Source organism: Tupaia chinensis, unplaced genomic scaffold (assembly GCF_000334495.1).
Source record: "Tupaia chinensis unplaced genomic scaffold, TupChi_1.0 Scaffold000247_1, whole genome shotgun sequence".
Classification (NCBI taxonomy): domain Eukaryota; kingdom Metazoa; phylum Chordata; class Mammalia; order Scandentia; family Tupaiidae; genus Tupaia; species Tupaia belangeri.
The window spans coordinates 995514-1008486 of NW_006159725.1; the positions used below are offsets into that span (position 1 = coordinate 995514).

Here is a 12973-nt window from a genome sequence, read left to right on the forward strand (position 1 = left end):
AAGGAAAGCCTGAGAAGCCTGTGTGACAGCAGTACGCCTCCACTTTTGGAGAAAGAGATTGTGTAGTGGAGAGTCAGCCACGGTCCCGGGCACACCCCACCCTCACATCAGCCTCTCCCCTCCTGAGGCTCAAGCAGGCAGAGTGTGAGAAAGCATGCTGGGAAAGGAAGCAGAGTGACAACTAGCAGAGCATTCACATCCTGTGTCCTGGGCTCTCCTGTAACCCCACAGGCTCCGTCTTCCGGGATGAGTTTGATCTGGCCATTCTCCAGCTGCAGGAGAACAACCGCCTGGAAATCCTGAAGCGCAAATGGTGGGAAGGGGGGAAGTGTCCCAAGGAGGAAGACCACAGAGCTAAAGGTAAGGACATCGGGGTCTCCCTTCCTGTCCTCGAGGACCAAAGGAGCTGTCTTTCATACCCAAGGGCTAGGTAATTACTTGTAGGACATGCTGAGAATGAGCCTTGGAGGGAACCTGGGGCCAGGCTGGGGCTGGCTGGGGCTCAGGCCTATCCCAGGGCTTTGCATTTCTTAGGCTCTCAGTGTCCACCTGGCTTGCAAGTCTGGAGGCTCTTCCTGAGTCTGGTGCCCTCCCTTCCCTCTGGTTCCCCTGCTTCCACCCTGGCCTGTGCCCCATCATCTCACCCCTGTGATTACAGAAGCCTGGTCTCCATTCCCATTTCTGCTCCTCTCTGTGTGTCCTCCACTAGTTACCAGAGAGATTCTTTAAAAATGCAAATCACAGGGCCAGCAGGTGGCATGGTGGTTAAGGCGCTGGACTCCCACATGGCCAACCATGGTTCGAGTCTCAGACCTAGCAGCTTGCTTTCTCACTTACTCTCTCTCTCTCTCTGGTGAGTCCGCATGTCCTATATCAAATTAAAATAATAATAATTGAAAAAAATAATTCTTTAAAGGAATAAAACGCAAATCAGGTTGCAACATTCTCTTGCATAAACCCTTCAATGATGTCCCATCTCACTCGGAATAAAATTCTGCCTTTCTGTGGCCTCGAGGCCCTATGAGATCTGTGCCCCCATCAGCCTCCCCCTGGCCTTTTTGCTCCCGAAGGCTCCCAGCTTGCTTCTACCCCTGGCATGTGCACTTCATCCCTTCTCCCCATCTTTCCCACCTGTCCCCTCAACTTAACCCTGCTGTATTTTCTCTTTTCGGACCTGGTCACTGATAAGATTGGTCCATGTGTCTGTTTACTTCCGGCCTCCTCAGCTAGAATGTCGATTTCGTGGGGGCGGGGCTTATCATAATGGCCGTGCTGCCCTTGGGGCCTGGCACAGGACTTGTGTTAAATGAGGAAGTTCCTCGTTAGACCGAGTGGAAGGCGGGCCCTGACTGACACGTGTAGTTGAAGACTGGTGGTGGGCTCCTAAATGCCCAGGGAGAAACTCTTACCCCATTCACCCAGGGTTGTACCGAATACACCTGTTGTAGATCAGTTAGCGCCTGAGGTCACTTTTAGGTAACTTTCGCCCTCCAAGTGTCCTGGTTCAGACCATCAATCACATGGTCACCCCAGCAGTCTACCTCAGCCTTCATAAAATATGCAACGAATTTACCTACACACGCACTCTCCCGGGAAGACGGCCGAGGAGCGACATGAAGGATGCCAGCTGCCTGCCTTTCTGCTCAGCGTGAATGATTATCCCTGACGAGACAGTGAGTGAGTGACTGTGTGTTCCAGTCTATACTCGGCTTCCCATCCTGCTAGCAGGGCTCTCAAGGATACGGATCTCTGGGGCAAGTCCTCTGTGATTTAATGGAAGCGCTGCATTCACAGGAACCCTGTGAGAGCTTCCCTTCTCTCCTTGGCTCTGCCATCCCCAAAGGCCAGAGCTGACCAAGGAGAAGGCAGTGGACGTGAGTGGACACAGGTGTGAGCAGACCTCATTTGGACCCCAGGCCCACCAGCTGCTAGTCTGAGAGCTTAGGTACGTTAGTTAAGGCTGCTGAACTGTCGTTTCTTTCTTTTTTCTCTTATTTTTTTAGAGATTTTTGCTATAGGGCATGCACACTCACTGGAGACACACACACACAGAGAAACAGAGAGACAGAAAGCAAGAAATCACACACCACCGCCCTTGGGGGAACTGATGGCCACACCGCAGTCCCTTCTTCTCCATTCTCCTCTCAGGATTTTGGGCATGACACATATGTGCCCAGTAGGAGTTTCAAGTTGCCAGGTCTAGGACTCGAACCGGGGTGGGCCTTGTGGGAATCCAGTACTTGCATCGCTATGCCACCTGCTAGCCTCTATCATTTCTTGCTGTAAAATGAACAGTCACCAGCACACTGGAGGGTTGTTGGGAAGGTGGAGGAAAATAACACAGAGCTTGGCTCTCATAAAGCCCACCAGATCTTTCTTCTTTAAGATTTTCTTTCTTTCAAGAGCAAGAAAGACCAAAAGTGCCCCCAGCAGGGTCCCAATGCCATGATGTACCCCTAGTCTCAGCTAGCCCCAGATCATGGTCATGCATGTGTCTGCCTTACTCAGGGAGGTCTCTGGATTTGAACCAGCAACCTTCTTATGTGGGATTGCCTCACAGTATTACATTTCACCGCTGTGCCACCATCCTACCTCATCAGAGTGATTATTCTTGATCTGCACCCTAAAGCGTGCTGTGCTACTCTAGAATTTCAGGGCAGCTTGATTCTGTCCCCTGTCTGCAGTGACTTTTCAGTGGCCAGTCCGCCCCCCACCCCCATCCAATCCACGGGGACATGCTGAGTGACAGTGAGGTACCCCAGAACACCATTTCACACTCATGGGAATAAGGAAGAAAATACTACAGGCTTACCATCAGGGAACAAAACCAACGTATCTGAAATGATTGCAAACGGTTCTAGGTACTAGCCAAGTTGCAATTAAATCCTGGGGATGAAGTGCGCAGGAGCCTAACTATTTGTTCAGAGAAAGAAAAATGGGGGAGATACAGAGAAAAGTATCAGGATTTTTTTGTGGATCGGATAGAAGGAACTAGATTTCGAAGATACCAAGACTGGAAAAGGGAGGACCGTGGGAAGAAGGAGGACATGTGAAAAGCGCCTGATGAAGCACGCAGAGGCCCAGTGCAGCGGGCAGGGTGGGGTGGCTCCAGGGAGTGGGCAGGACCAGAATCGTGCACAGTCCGTGTCGTGCCTCGGGGTTGGATCGTGTGAAGAGTTCGCACCCGGGAAGGCATGAGTAACACGATGCTCGTCTGCCATCGCCTCCCCACGGAAAGACACAAGGATTGAAAACAACTCAAACCTGACTGTATCTGGAATCATCGAAAAAAGAAAATGGGCCACTGATCGGTGAACGTGGCAGTGTTCGGTGATCACGGTGAACGTGAGGCTGGTGGGGATGTGGAGGGAACGAGGAGACGCATTTTGCTCTGGAGTTTGTGAAGATGGAAATGGGGAGCTGGACCCAGACTCGAAGCCCAAGGACTTTGAGGCCTCGCTTGACAGACGAGCGAAATAGAAGCAATGTCCCCAGTGTCAGCCTTCCTAGAAGTCCTTAGTCCCCTCCTCCCTCCACCTCTTCCCAAAGGGCCGGGTGCCTTCTGTGACTTCCGACGGAGCCCTCAGTGCACTATGCGGCAAGTCACGCTCTCCTCTAGTTGACCGTGCCGCAGGCCCAGACCCAGCCTTGTTCGCTTCCACGTTCCTAGGTTCCTCCTCAAAGCCTGGCACATAGTAGGTACTCAGTGTTGATAGGATGCGGGGTGAAAACTGCGGCCGTCTGCCTAAAACCACCAATGCCTGTGTTCTCCTGGGCCAGGCTAAGTAACTCAGGAAACTGCTTGCAGTTACTGCACTTTCCCAAGGCCTTCGCGCCCAGTGCTCGCGGTTGGATCAGTGATTCTGTCTCTCAGCCAATCATCAGCCGTGATGCAGAGACGCTGCAGGGGAGAGGGAGGCTGGAGTGACTGGAGTGGCCAAGGGCAAGGGACCCAGAGGTTCCTGCTGCTAACCCACAGGTCAGGCTGCCAGCTCCGGCCAGCTCCAGTCCCTCTCCTCTTTCCCCTCCTCACTGGCCCAGGATTTCTTAAAGTCCTCTTTTTTTTTTTTTTTTCTTTTTTGAGAGAGATTTTTGCTATAGGGGTGCCTGTGGTCGCCAGAGAGACAGAAAGCGATCCCCAGGGGGAATGGCCATGCCACAATTCCTTCTCCTATGTTCTCCTCTTGGGATTTTGGGCACATACGCACATGTGCCCGGCGTGAGTTTTAAGTCGTCAGGTCTGGGACTCAAAGCGTGGTCAACTATGTGGGAGTCCAGCACTACGCCATCTGCTGGTCCCTGCTCTTCCCTTTTAAACCAGGTCCCACTTGCTCTCTTGGAGCTCATTTCCCTTTGAGACTTAGTACTGAGTTCATCCCGCCTTTCGTCCTTCTTTCATCCCCGTCCCCCAAAACCAGCCACACCCCTATGTCCTTGTGTACTGCGTATGTACTTCCGTAGTTCTCAGGTGTGCTGTTTATATCGCCCGCTCATTCCGTTGGGAAGCTTTGGAGGAGAGCAAAGTTATCACGCATGGGAACCTTGATGTTTCACTCAGAGACCTCCACTTACTCTCTCTCCCCTTGGAGATCTTACCCAAAGCCCGTGAACTCTTTTTTCCTCTCCTCCCCGACAGCCCGCTCTAACTCCCAAGGATGGAGCTCACTAAATTCTGACCCTCTGCATTTCTACTTGTCCTGGCAGCCTCAGGTAGTTCTTGTCCCTGAGGCAGTTTTGATGGGTTCGGAATCGTGGGCATGGAGTCAAATGCACTCCACTGCACACATGGCCTCCTTACGATGCCCACGAGGGAATGTCTCTGTTTTCTTCACTGGAAAGTGGAGGGGATCATAGCATGGCCACAGCTACGGTGGGGATCGAGCAAAATAAATCATGGTGAGTGCTCGGCAACGTGCCTGGCACGAAGGAAATGGAAACCAATTTATTCCAGAAGCTGGGCCTAAGGCACAAGGAGAGGTCTGGCTGTCCCCAGCCGCAGGTCTGCCTGTGGATCCCGCGCTCCCTGAGGCTGAATAGGTCTTCCAAAGTCGACACAGAGGACATTAATTTTATGTCCGTTGACATTTACCCCGGTAGACAATGAGCAACCTAGGGCAGGGCTGTGCCTTATTCTTTTCTGTATCCCAGCGCCCAGCTCATCAGCTGACATTCACATTCAGTGAAATAAATGGCATGTGAGTGAATAAGCGGGCGATGGGCAAGCATCTCAAGACCCTCCAAAGGAGCACTTCTGCCCTTACCCATGTGTGCTTCCTCCCACACGGGAGCCCCAGCCCTAGGCACTGGTGGGGAAAGTGTTCGCGTAGCCCCTTGCAGCCAACCGACATTGAAAACCACAGGGCACCAGGTTCTGCACCAGGCTCTGAAGTTTCAGAAAGGGATAAGACGCGGCCCTTTCCTCAAGAGCTTTAGAACCTGCAGCGAGGCCCCAACAGTTGTGTTGTGGGTGTGGGGAACGAGTGCTTTAATAGAGCTATAAAACAGATATTGTGTTAGAAAACCCAGAGCGGAAAGTGATTTATTCTGAGGACGGAGGCCGGGCAGGTGGTGTGGTTAAGGCTCTGAACTCCCATGTGGGTGACCATGATTCGAGTCCTGGACCCGGTGGCTTGCTTTCTCGCATGCTCGCTGTCTGGTCAAATTTAAAAATATTAATAATAAATGAAATTAATTTTTTTTCGAGAGAGAGATTTTTTGCTACAGGGCACATGCTGGCACTTGCTGGAGAGACAGAGACAGAGAGTGAGAAATCACCTCCTGGGTCCCACTGCCATTCTTTCTTCTCCATTCTCCTCTTTGGATTTTGGGCATGTAAGCACACACGCCCAGGGTGTTTCAAGCTGCCAGGGCCAGGACTTGAACTGCAGTTGGCCGTGTGGGAGTCCAACATATTCACTACTATGCCACCTGCTGGCCCAAAATAAATCATTCTTTTTTTGAAAAAAGTCTGAGGGCTGGTCAGGGAGGTTTTACAGACATGTGGCCTACACCTTGAAATCCTCTAGGGGTCACAGCTGAGGAATGTTGCAGAGACCTTGACCTGAGCAAGGAGGATGGGGTTGAAGTTTGAGCGCTTTGAAAACCAGGTAGAGGTGTGTGGACTGTCACCGAGGAAACCTGATGCGTGTTCCTGGGGATCTGGGACAGAGTCTAAAGCAGCCCACCCTGTTGGAATTAAAGTCTTCTGCTTCGTCCTAGAAAGATACGTGAACATCGCACCTTACTCCATAGTGTAGGCATGTTTATGTGACGCACGCCCGCCTTTCCCTCCAACTCCGAGTGAAATCAGCGTCCTAGGAGGTGCCCGGGGTGTGCCAGCGCGGCTCCGTATGTTCTGGTTTGCTGCCAGCACACCGCCCTGGGTCTGGGAGAGCGGACTGTGAACTCAGAGGTCCCAGGGGAGGTGTGGCGTGATGACAGCAGGTGCTGCGTGATGGCATTCCAAGCTTTCAGTGGCATTAGCGGTCCCCAGGACAGTCACTGTCCTGGAGAAACAAAGTCAAATCATAAATTTTAAGCTCCAAAAAAGGTTTTTACAGTTTATAGCAGAGCTTGTGTTCTCAGAAGGCAAGGTTTTTTAATTCTCTGGGAATACAGAAGGTTAGTATCTGAAGGAAGACGGGCATAAAGTGGACGCTAGAAATTAGAGAGTGGGGCTGACCCCCTAGCCTGGTGGTTCTGGGAGCTGGAGCCCACGTGGCTGACTGAGGTTCGAATCCCGTCTCTGGCAACTTGAAGAACATACCAGACTTATGCACATGGGTGTCCTAAATCCCACCCGGATGGAGAAATGGAGAAGAATTGAGGAGTGAGCACACCCTGCTGGGGGGTACTTTCTGTCTCTCTCTTTCTGGTGAGCGCACAAGCCCCCTGGAAAAAAAAATTTTTTTTTTTGGAGAGGTTTTCGCTATAGGGCGCGGGTGCTCACCAAACAGAGAGAGACATAGAGACAGAAAGCGAGAAATCACCCCCCAAAGGGGACGGTCAGGCCGCAATCCCTTCTCCTCCATTCTCCTCTCGGGATCTTGGGCACGCACGCATATGCGCCTGGCATGAGTTTTAAGCCACTGTGTCCGGGACGCGAACCGCGGTAGACTATGTGGGAGTCCAGCGACATAGCCATTACGCTAACTGCTGGTTCCCCCCCTGGAAAATCTTTAAAAATAAGTAGTTAGAGAGTGAAGATCTGCCCTGTAGTCTAGCAGACAAGGGAGTCAGATCTCACGTGGTCAACTGCCATTTGACTCTTGGACCCCGGTGGCTTGAAAAGTACATGGGGTGCATGTGTATGTGCCCCAAACCCTGACAGGATAGAGATGAGGTTATGACATGACCACACCCGTGCTCTCTCTGTCTCTGGCGAGCACCTGTCCCCTCTGACAATTAAAAATGAGAGTTAAAGAGTGAGAAAACAAAATAAGGCCCGGGCCTCTGAGTCTGCAAACCAGATAAAAGGATGCCCTCGTGGGGACAGGAAGCTTCTGGGCAGAAAGGGCATGTCAGGGTGTGGCCATCTGAACCTCTGGGAATCTAAGTTTTGGATATTGAAATCTGGCATAAGACCAGACTCCTGCCCACCTCCATGCAGTGATACAGAACGGCCCCCTTCCCCAGCCTCTGACTTGAAATACTCGCTGGTGAGGAGGAGGATTAGGAAAAAACACTGAACGTAACTGAATTTAAACCTGAACAGGCTCTATGGATGGCGTCAATCAGGTGGGAGTTCGAAATCGATAAATGAAGTTACAATTTTTGTAGTAGTTAGCTTTGGGCATTCTTCCTCCTTTATACAGAGGTGTAGATGGTGTCCAGAGTGTGAGGAAGACTGATCTGACAGGGGAGCTCAGGGGGACGCAGATGGGAGTCAGAGCAATCAGGCTGCTCACCGGAAAGGTGAAGCCAGAGCGGAGGCCCCTCTCCACAGAGTGCTGGACCACATGTCTCCTGGCACAGAGAAGAGAACTGGACGGTTGCAAAGGGACAGTCAGTAAACAGCAGGAGTCATCCTTCCCAGATCCCGAACACTTCAGAAGATGCCTTGTTCTACCAACCAGCCAGCGCTCACTCGTCCCCCCCACCTCCACCGGGATCGTCCTAGGGAACAAGACGGGTGCTGCATTTGTGTCCAGGAGTCAGGCCTCGCAGGTGCCCTGCAAATACATCTCCATGAAAGCCACGCCTTCAGCTGTGTCCCAGCCACCGTGGCCAGTGCCCGTGCAGCGCAGTGACCCCATTTCTGCCGTGGCTGGAGCCCAAGCAAACATTACTCAGAGAGGCTAAAAGGCTTCTTGGCCCAGCAAAATTCCACGCGAGCCCATCCAAGCCAAGTAAAAGGCACCAGCCTGAAACGGGAGGCAACCCTTCCTGATCTATCCCTGGCAAATTAGCCGTCAGACTTACCACTGTGTATAACTCACCACTCGAGGAGCTCAGAGCACAGGATCGGCATGAGCCAAAAATCTCTTTCTTCAAGTCTTCCTTGATTCCACCAGGAATCGAGCCCCGGGAACATTTTCTTCCTTGGGTCTCAGATGGAATGGATTGCGGTAGTTCTGATGTTCTTCCCCATGCGTCTCCGAGGTGGTCTTTCTTTTTCTGATCTGAATCAGTGGCCTTTCTCATGTGCCTAACGGAACGGGAGGAATATGGCACAGGCAGAGAGGGATGGAGGTGAAGGAAAGGATGGAGATGAGGGGAACCACGGGGGCGGGGTCCCCTCTGAAACTGAGAGTGGCTCTAGGCACTTTGGTTTCAATTAGAATGTACCAGCCGACAGGCCGGGTGTCTAACATAATCCTTTTCTACTTTGTTATCCTATTAAATGGTGAGAAATGTTAAAGAATAGGAGCTGGTGCGTGCCCTACTTCTAATCCAATATTACGGCTCAAACATCACTGCCAAGTTCCAGAGAGGAATCCTAACGTTGGGATGGTGCCACCAGTCCTGAACCTTCTTGCCAGGTCTGACTTGGCTCTGGGAGGACCTTGCCATGATCTCTGCGCTTCCTCTCTGCCCTTCCCTGCCTCTGTCTTCCCTTCGGTGCTCACCTACCTCGTGCCCCGCTGGAAACCAAAATGGCAGATCCTGTGAGAGACTGGAGATGATGAAAGGGAACAGGCTTCACGCCAGGCTGTTTCATTTCCTTCTTCCTTTGCTTTTCCAAAACATGTGTTTGTTTATTTTCTCACTCAGCTCCTATAAAAAGAACTATATCACTCGCCACTCACAGGGCTGGCATCCCACCTCAAGGAGATTGGATTACCGAAGCTTTTGCAGAACAATTGTTAGACAAAAAAAGGTGGTCAGTGAACTCCAGGGGAATTAAATACCTTTATCAGGAAAAACACAAGCTCACAATTGGGCTTCAAAGAAACGTAAATACATCACTGGGCTGTGAAAATCAGCACCCCCTTTCAAGAATGGAAAAGAGGCTGGTGGCACTGACTCACAGAATCCTTGGAGCACAGGAAGTTTGCTGTCTGGCACGGTGGGAATGAAAGTGCGAGACAGCTTAGCAAGAGTGCAGGCCAGTGATGGGATGGGGGAGTGGGGAGGGGGCTCTGGGGATGCTCTCCCCTTGCTTTCTTCTCAGAGGGCCTACCCTGGTTATTCTGGTTCTCTGGTGTCTCCGGAGAGAGCCAAGGCTGGAGCCTGAATGTGGGAGCTGAGAGAGAATCTCAGAGATGCTGGGAAGAAGTCTCTCCCTAATCAAATCAGATCAACAGCCACGAGACAGGAACTCGAGGAGGTCGCCAGAAAACATGGCTGCGAACATGGGCACACGATGGCCCAGAGCCTCAGCAGCGAAGGGGGTCACAGTTCCAAAGACTACAGTCCAGCTTTGGAAACGGAGCCAAGATCAAGCCAGTGAGTCATCGACTCACACATCTGATGTACCGTCTGGAGGACAGAAGGGGAATGATAAGCAGTAGCAGTCCGTGCATAGTTGCCCACCCCTGTCACTCTGGGGGTTCCCAGGAATGAGTCTGATTGTCAGAATACCAGGGTGAATCCCGGAATCACCCCTCAGTGTGATTGCCCGCGGGGCGATGCAGAGGAGGGGTGCAGTGCGGAAGCTAAGGGTTCCAGGTTCTGTGAGGACTGGTCAGCATGGGACCTCGGGAGAGCCACCCCACCGCACTACAACTTGGTCTCCTTGCCAGGAAGATGGAACTGAGCGCAGGGCCTATTTCACAGAGCAACCGGAAGCGCGGAATAAAAATATTTCGCATGATAACTTCGCTCATAGTACATGCTCACCAAGGTCAGCTTTGTATTTAAGAGCATTAGCTGCAGAATCAGGCTTATCTAGAATTCACATCGTGGCTGTGAAAACTTGGACATGTAAGTGCTCCAAATTCCTGTTTCTTTAACTGTAAAACGGGGACAGGGCACCTTATAATGACAGTAGAATGAGATAGCGAAGGATTTCTTCAAATGAGGTATTTGACGTCGTACTTTCATAACGTGTCAAGTGTCTCTCTCGCGTGTTTTAATACATCGCAAAATTGATCATCCCCCCTCCTCCCTCTCCTACACCTCTTCTATGTTACGTCCTGTTCCCTCCTTTTCTCTCTTCGATCTCTCCCGGATCTGATTAGTCAACAGATGTGAACTCAGTGAATGCAGAAAGAGACAACAGGCTTACTCTCTCACAGTTCTCACGGCACAGACTTGATGAAGCACTTTGTAGCTTTTCTGGGAAGGTCATATAGGACAGTTTACACACAAACGGGTGTGGAGATAGGACCATTGCTACATTTGCATGGATGTAGGTGAATGTGGTTCGGAAATAGAAAGTGCTAGAAAGCCAAGAATCCACGTTCTCACCAAATGTTCTTGACGTGCCAACACTGCCCGAGCTTCAGCACCTAGCACGCTGCGTAGCTCACGGAGCTCCTCAAGAAGGACCCGCGAACCAACATCAGGTGCACATGCACGGTCACGTGCTGGGATCCTGGCGGTAGTCTGTCCTCTCTCTCTGTACATGTGGATTCTCTGGACCTGCCTCATGGCCCCTGGGGGCTCTGTCACTTTGCCCCCTCCACCACACCTTTGTTCAAACAGAGCGTCCTCTGTGTCTCATTTGAAATGCCCACCGTTACCTGGAGGTGTGTGAAGGGTTTGAGGTCCGAGACTCACCTGTGTGCTGATCGGCCAGTCAGAACGGAAGGGAGAGCCAGTGGGTGGGTGGAGATTCAAATCTCCTCCAAGGTACTGTTCCAAGGTGGCTTCTTCCTCTGTAGGCTAGAGACAAAGATGGTTATTCATTTACATTTACAAATGCTCTCAGTATTTGTGGGCAATCTGTGAGCCACACCAAAGTTAGTATTTAACCAACCAGGAGTTTGCAAGGACTTTGCTTCTATTTCCGCTAATGCAGCCCGATTGCTGGGACATCGCTGAGGCTCAGAGACTCTGCTAACAGGAGACATCTCCGTTTCAGAGCCATCTGTCTGGGTGGCTTCTGTGTGGTCCCATCTGGAGAAGGGAAGGGAGGAGCTAACTAGAGGGCCCCCACTCTCTCTATCGGGTGCTGAAGTGCCCAGGAGGGTGGCAGGTGCCCCGGAGGCTGGAGGGAGTCCACGCCGAAGGCCCTTTCTGATGCAGGGCTGGCGTGGGGAAAGCGTTGACTTCAGGAGGATGACTGATGGCAGCGTTCACTGGAGCCGCTGCGCTCTGAGCGCTTCCTTCCCACTCCCCACGCCATCTGCTTCTCAACTCCAACTCTGCCAGGTTTATTCTTGCTTCCACTTTCCAGTAACTTCCTAAAGGCACGAATGGTGTACAAGCCTCATGCCCGGGAGGAGGAGGCCACCCAGCCAGGAGTCAGCCCATGGAGCCAGCACCCATGATTAACATACCAGCCCTGAAATGCGAGAAGCTGGGAGAGAAAGACCGAGGGGTGTTTAGGTGACTCATGGTTTCTACCAACATCCTGTTAAGACCTCGGCTTCTCCAAGAAGCTTTCCGGGATCTCATCATCATGATCCCAGCAGTGATCACACGTGTCCATAACCTCCACCAAGCCTCTGCCCAGACAGACAGCCCATGTTGTGGCTTACCCATGCCAATGCTTAGGCCTCCCATAGTCATCCCCTCAGTACAGTTGGGGCCATCTACCTCCGCGGCCAGGTGGCCATGCTCAGCCAGGGCTGTCACATTTTACTATTATTTCAAAGACAATGTGAGTCATAGCAAGGACTGAGGGCTTTTATAATGTGGGCCTCAACCGCTGGGATATCTTTTTTTTATTTTAAATAATTATTTATTTTGGGGCCAGCAGATAGCTTAGCATTTACATCACTGGACTCCCACATGGCCAACCACAGTTCGAGTCCTGGATCCAGAGACTGGGCATGTGTGCCCAAAATACCAAGAGAAGAATGGAGGAGAAAGGATTACAGCGTGGCCATCCACCCTCAGGGGCGATTTCTCACTGTCTGTCTCTCCAGTGAGTGTACATGCCTTGTAGGAAAAAAGAAATTTTTTTAATGAATTATTTATTTTATTTTATTATTATTATTTAATTTGTTACAGGACACACACACTTGACAGAGAGAGACACAGGCAGAGAAGGGAAAGTGAGGAAGCAAGCCGCCAGGTCCAGGACCCGAACTGTGATCGGCCATGTAGTCAGGGCCCCAACCACTATGCAGCTGGTATCTCTTTATCCTCCTCTTTCTGCTTATTCTTCCAACAAACACTTATTGAACTCTTATTATGGGCCGGGCACTATGATCTTGGGGTTACAGAATTGAAAAAGACATAGTTCTTTTCAAGGAACACACAGTTTAGTGGGAAATCAGATACATGAGGTTAAACTAAGGCATCACTGGGAACCAGCAGTTAGCGTAATGGCTATGTCGCTGGACTCCCACATAGTCGACCGCGGTTTGTGTCCCGGACCCGGTGGCTTAAAACTCACACCGGGCGTGCGGTGGTGGGTCGC

The 12973-nt window shown here is 51.4% G+C and overlaps 1 protein-coding gene and 1 long non-coding RNA gene across 2 annotated transcripts in view; one reads left to right on the top strand and one right to left on the bottom strand.

Annotated features, from left to right (window-relative positions):
• Positions 1–12973, top strand: part of GRIK4 (glutamate ionotropic receptor kainate type subunit 4) — a 394611-nt gene that overhangs the window by 370221 nt on the left and 11417 nt on the right. Inside the window, exon 17 of the mRNA XM_006148794.3 lies at positions 232–360. Within this exon, the coding sequence (XP_006148856.1) occupies positions 232–360 (129 nt within the window). The remainder of the gene's footprint in view (positions 1–231; positions 361–12973) is intronic.
• Positions 7712–11237, bottom strand: LOC102479697 (uncharacterized). The gene is made up of 4 exons (XR_334587.1): positions 11164–11237; positions 9073–9216; positions 8439–8647; positions 7712–8115 (listed from the first exon to the last, which is right to left on the bottom strand). It is a non-coding gene; the product is annotated as an uncharacterized LOC102479697 (long non-coding RNA).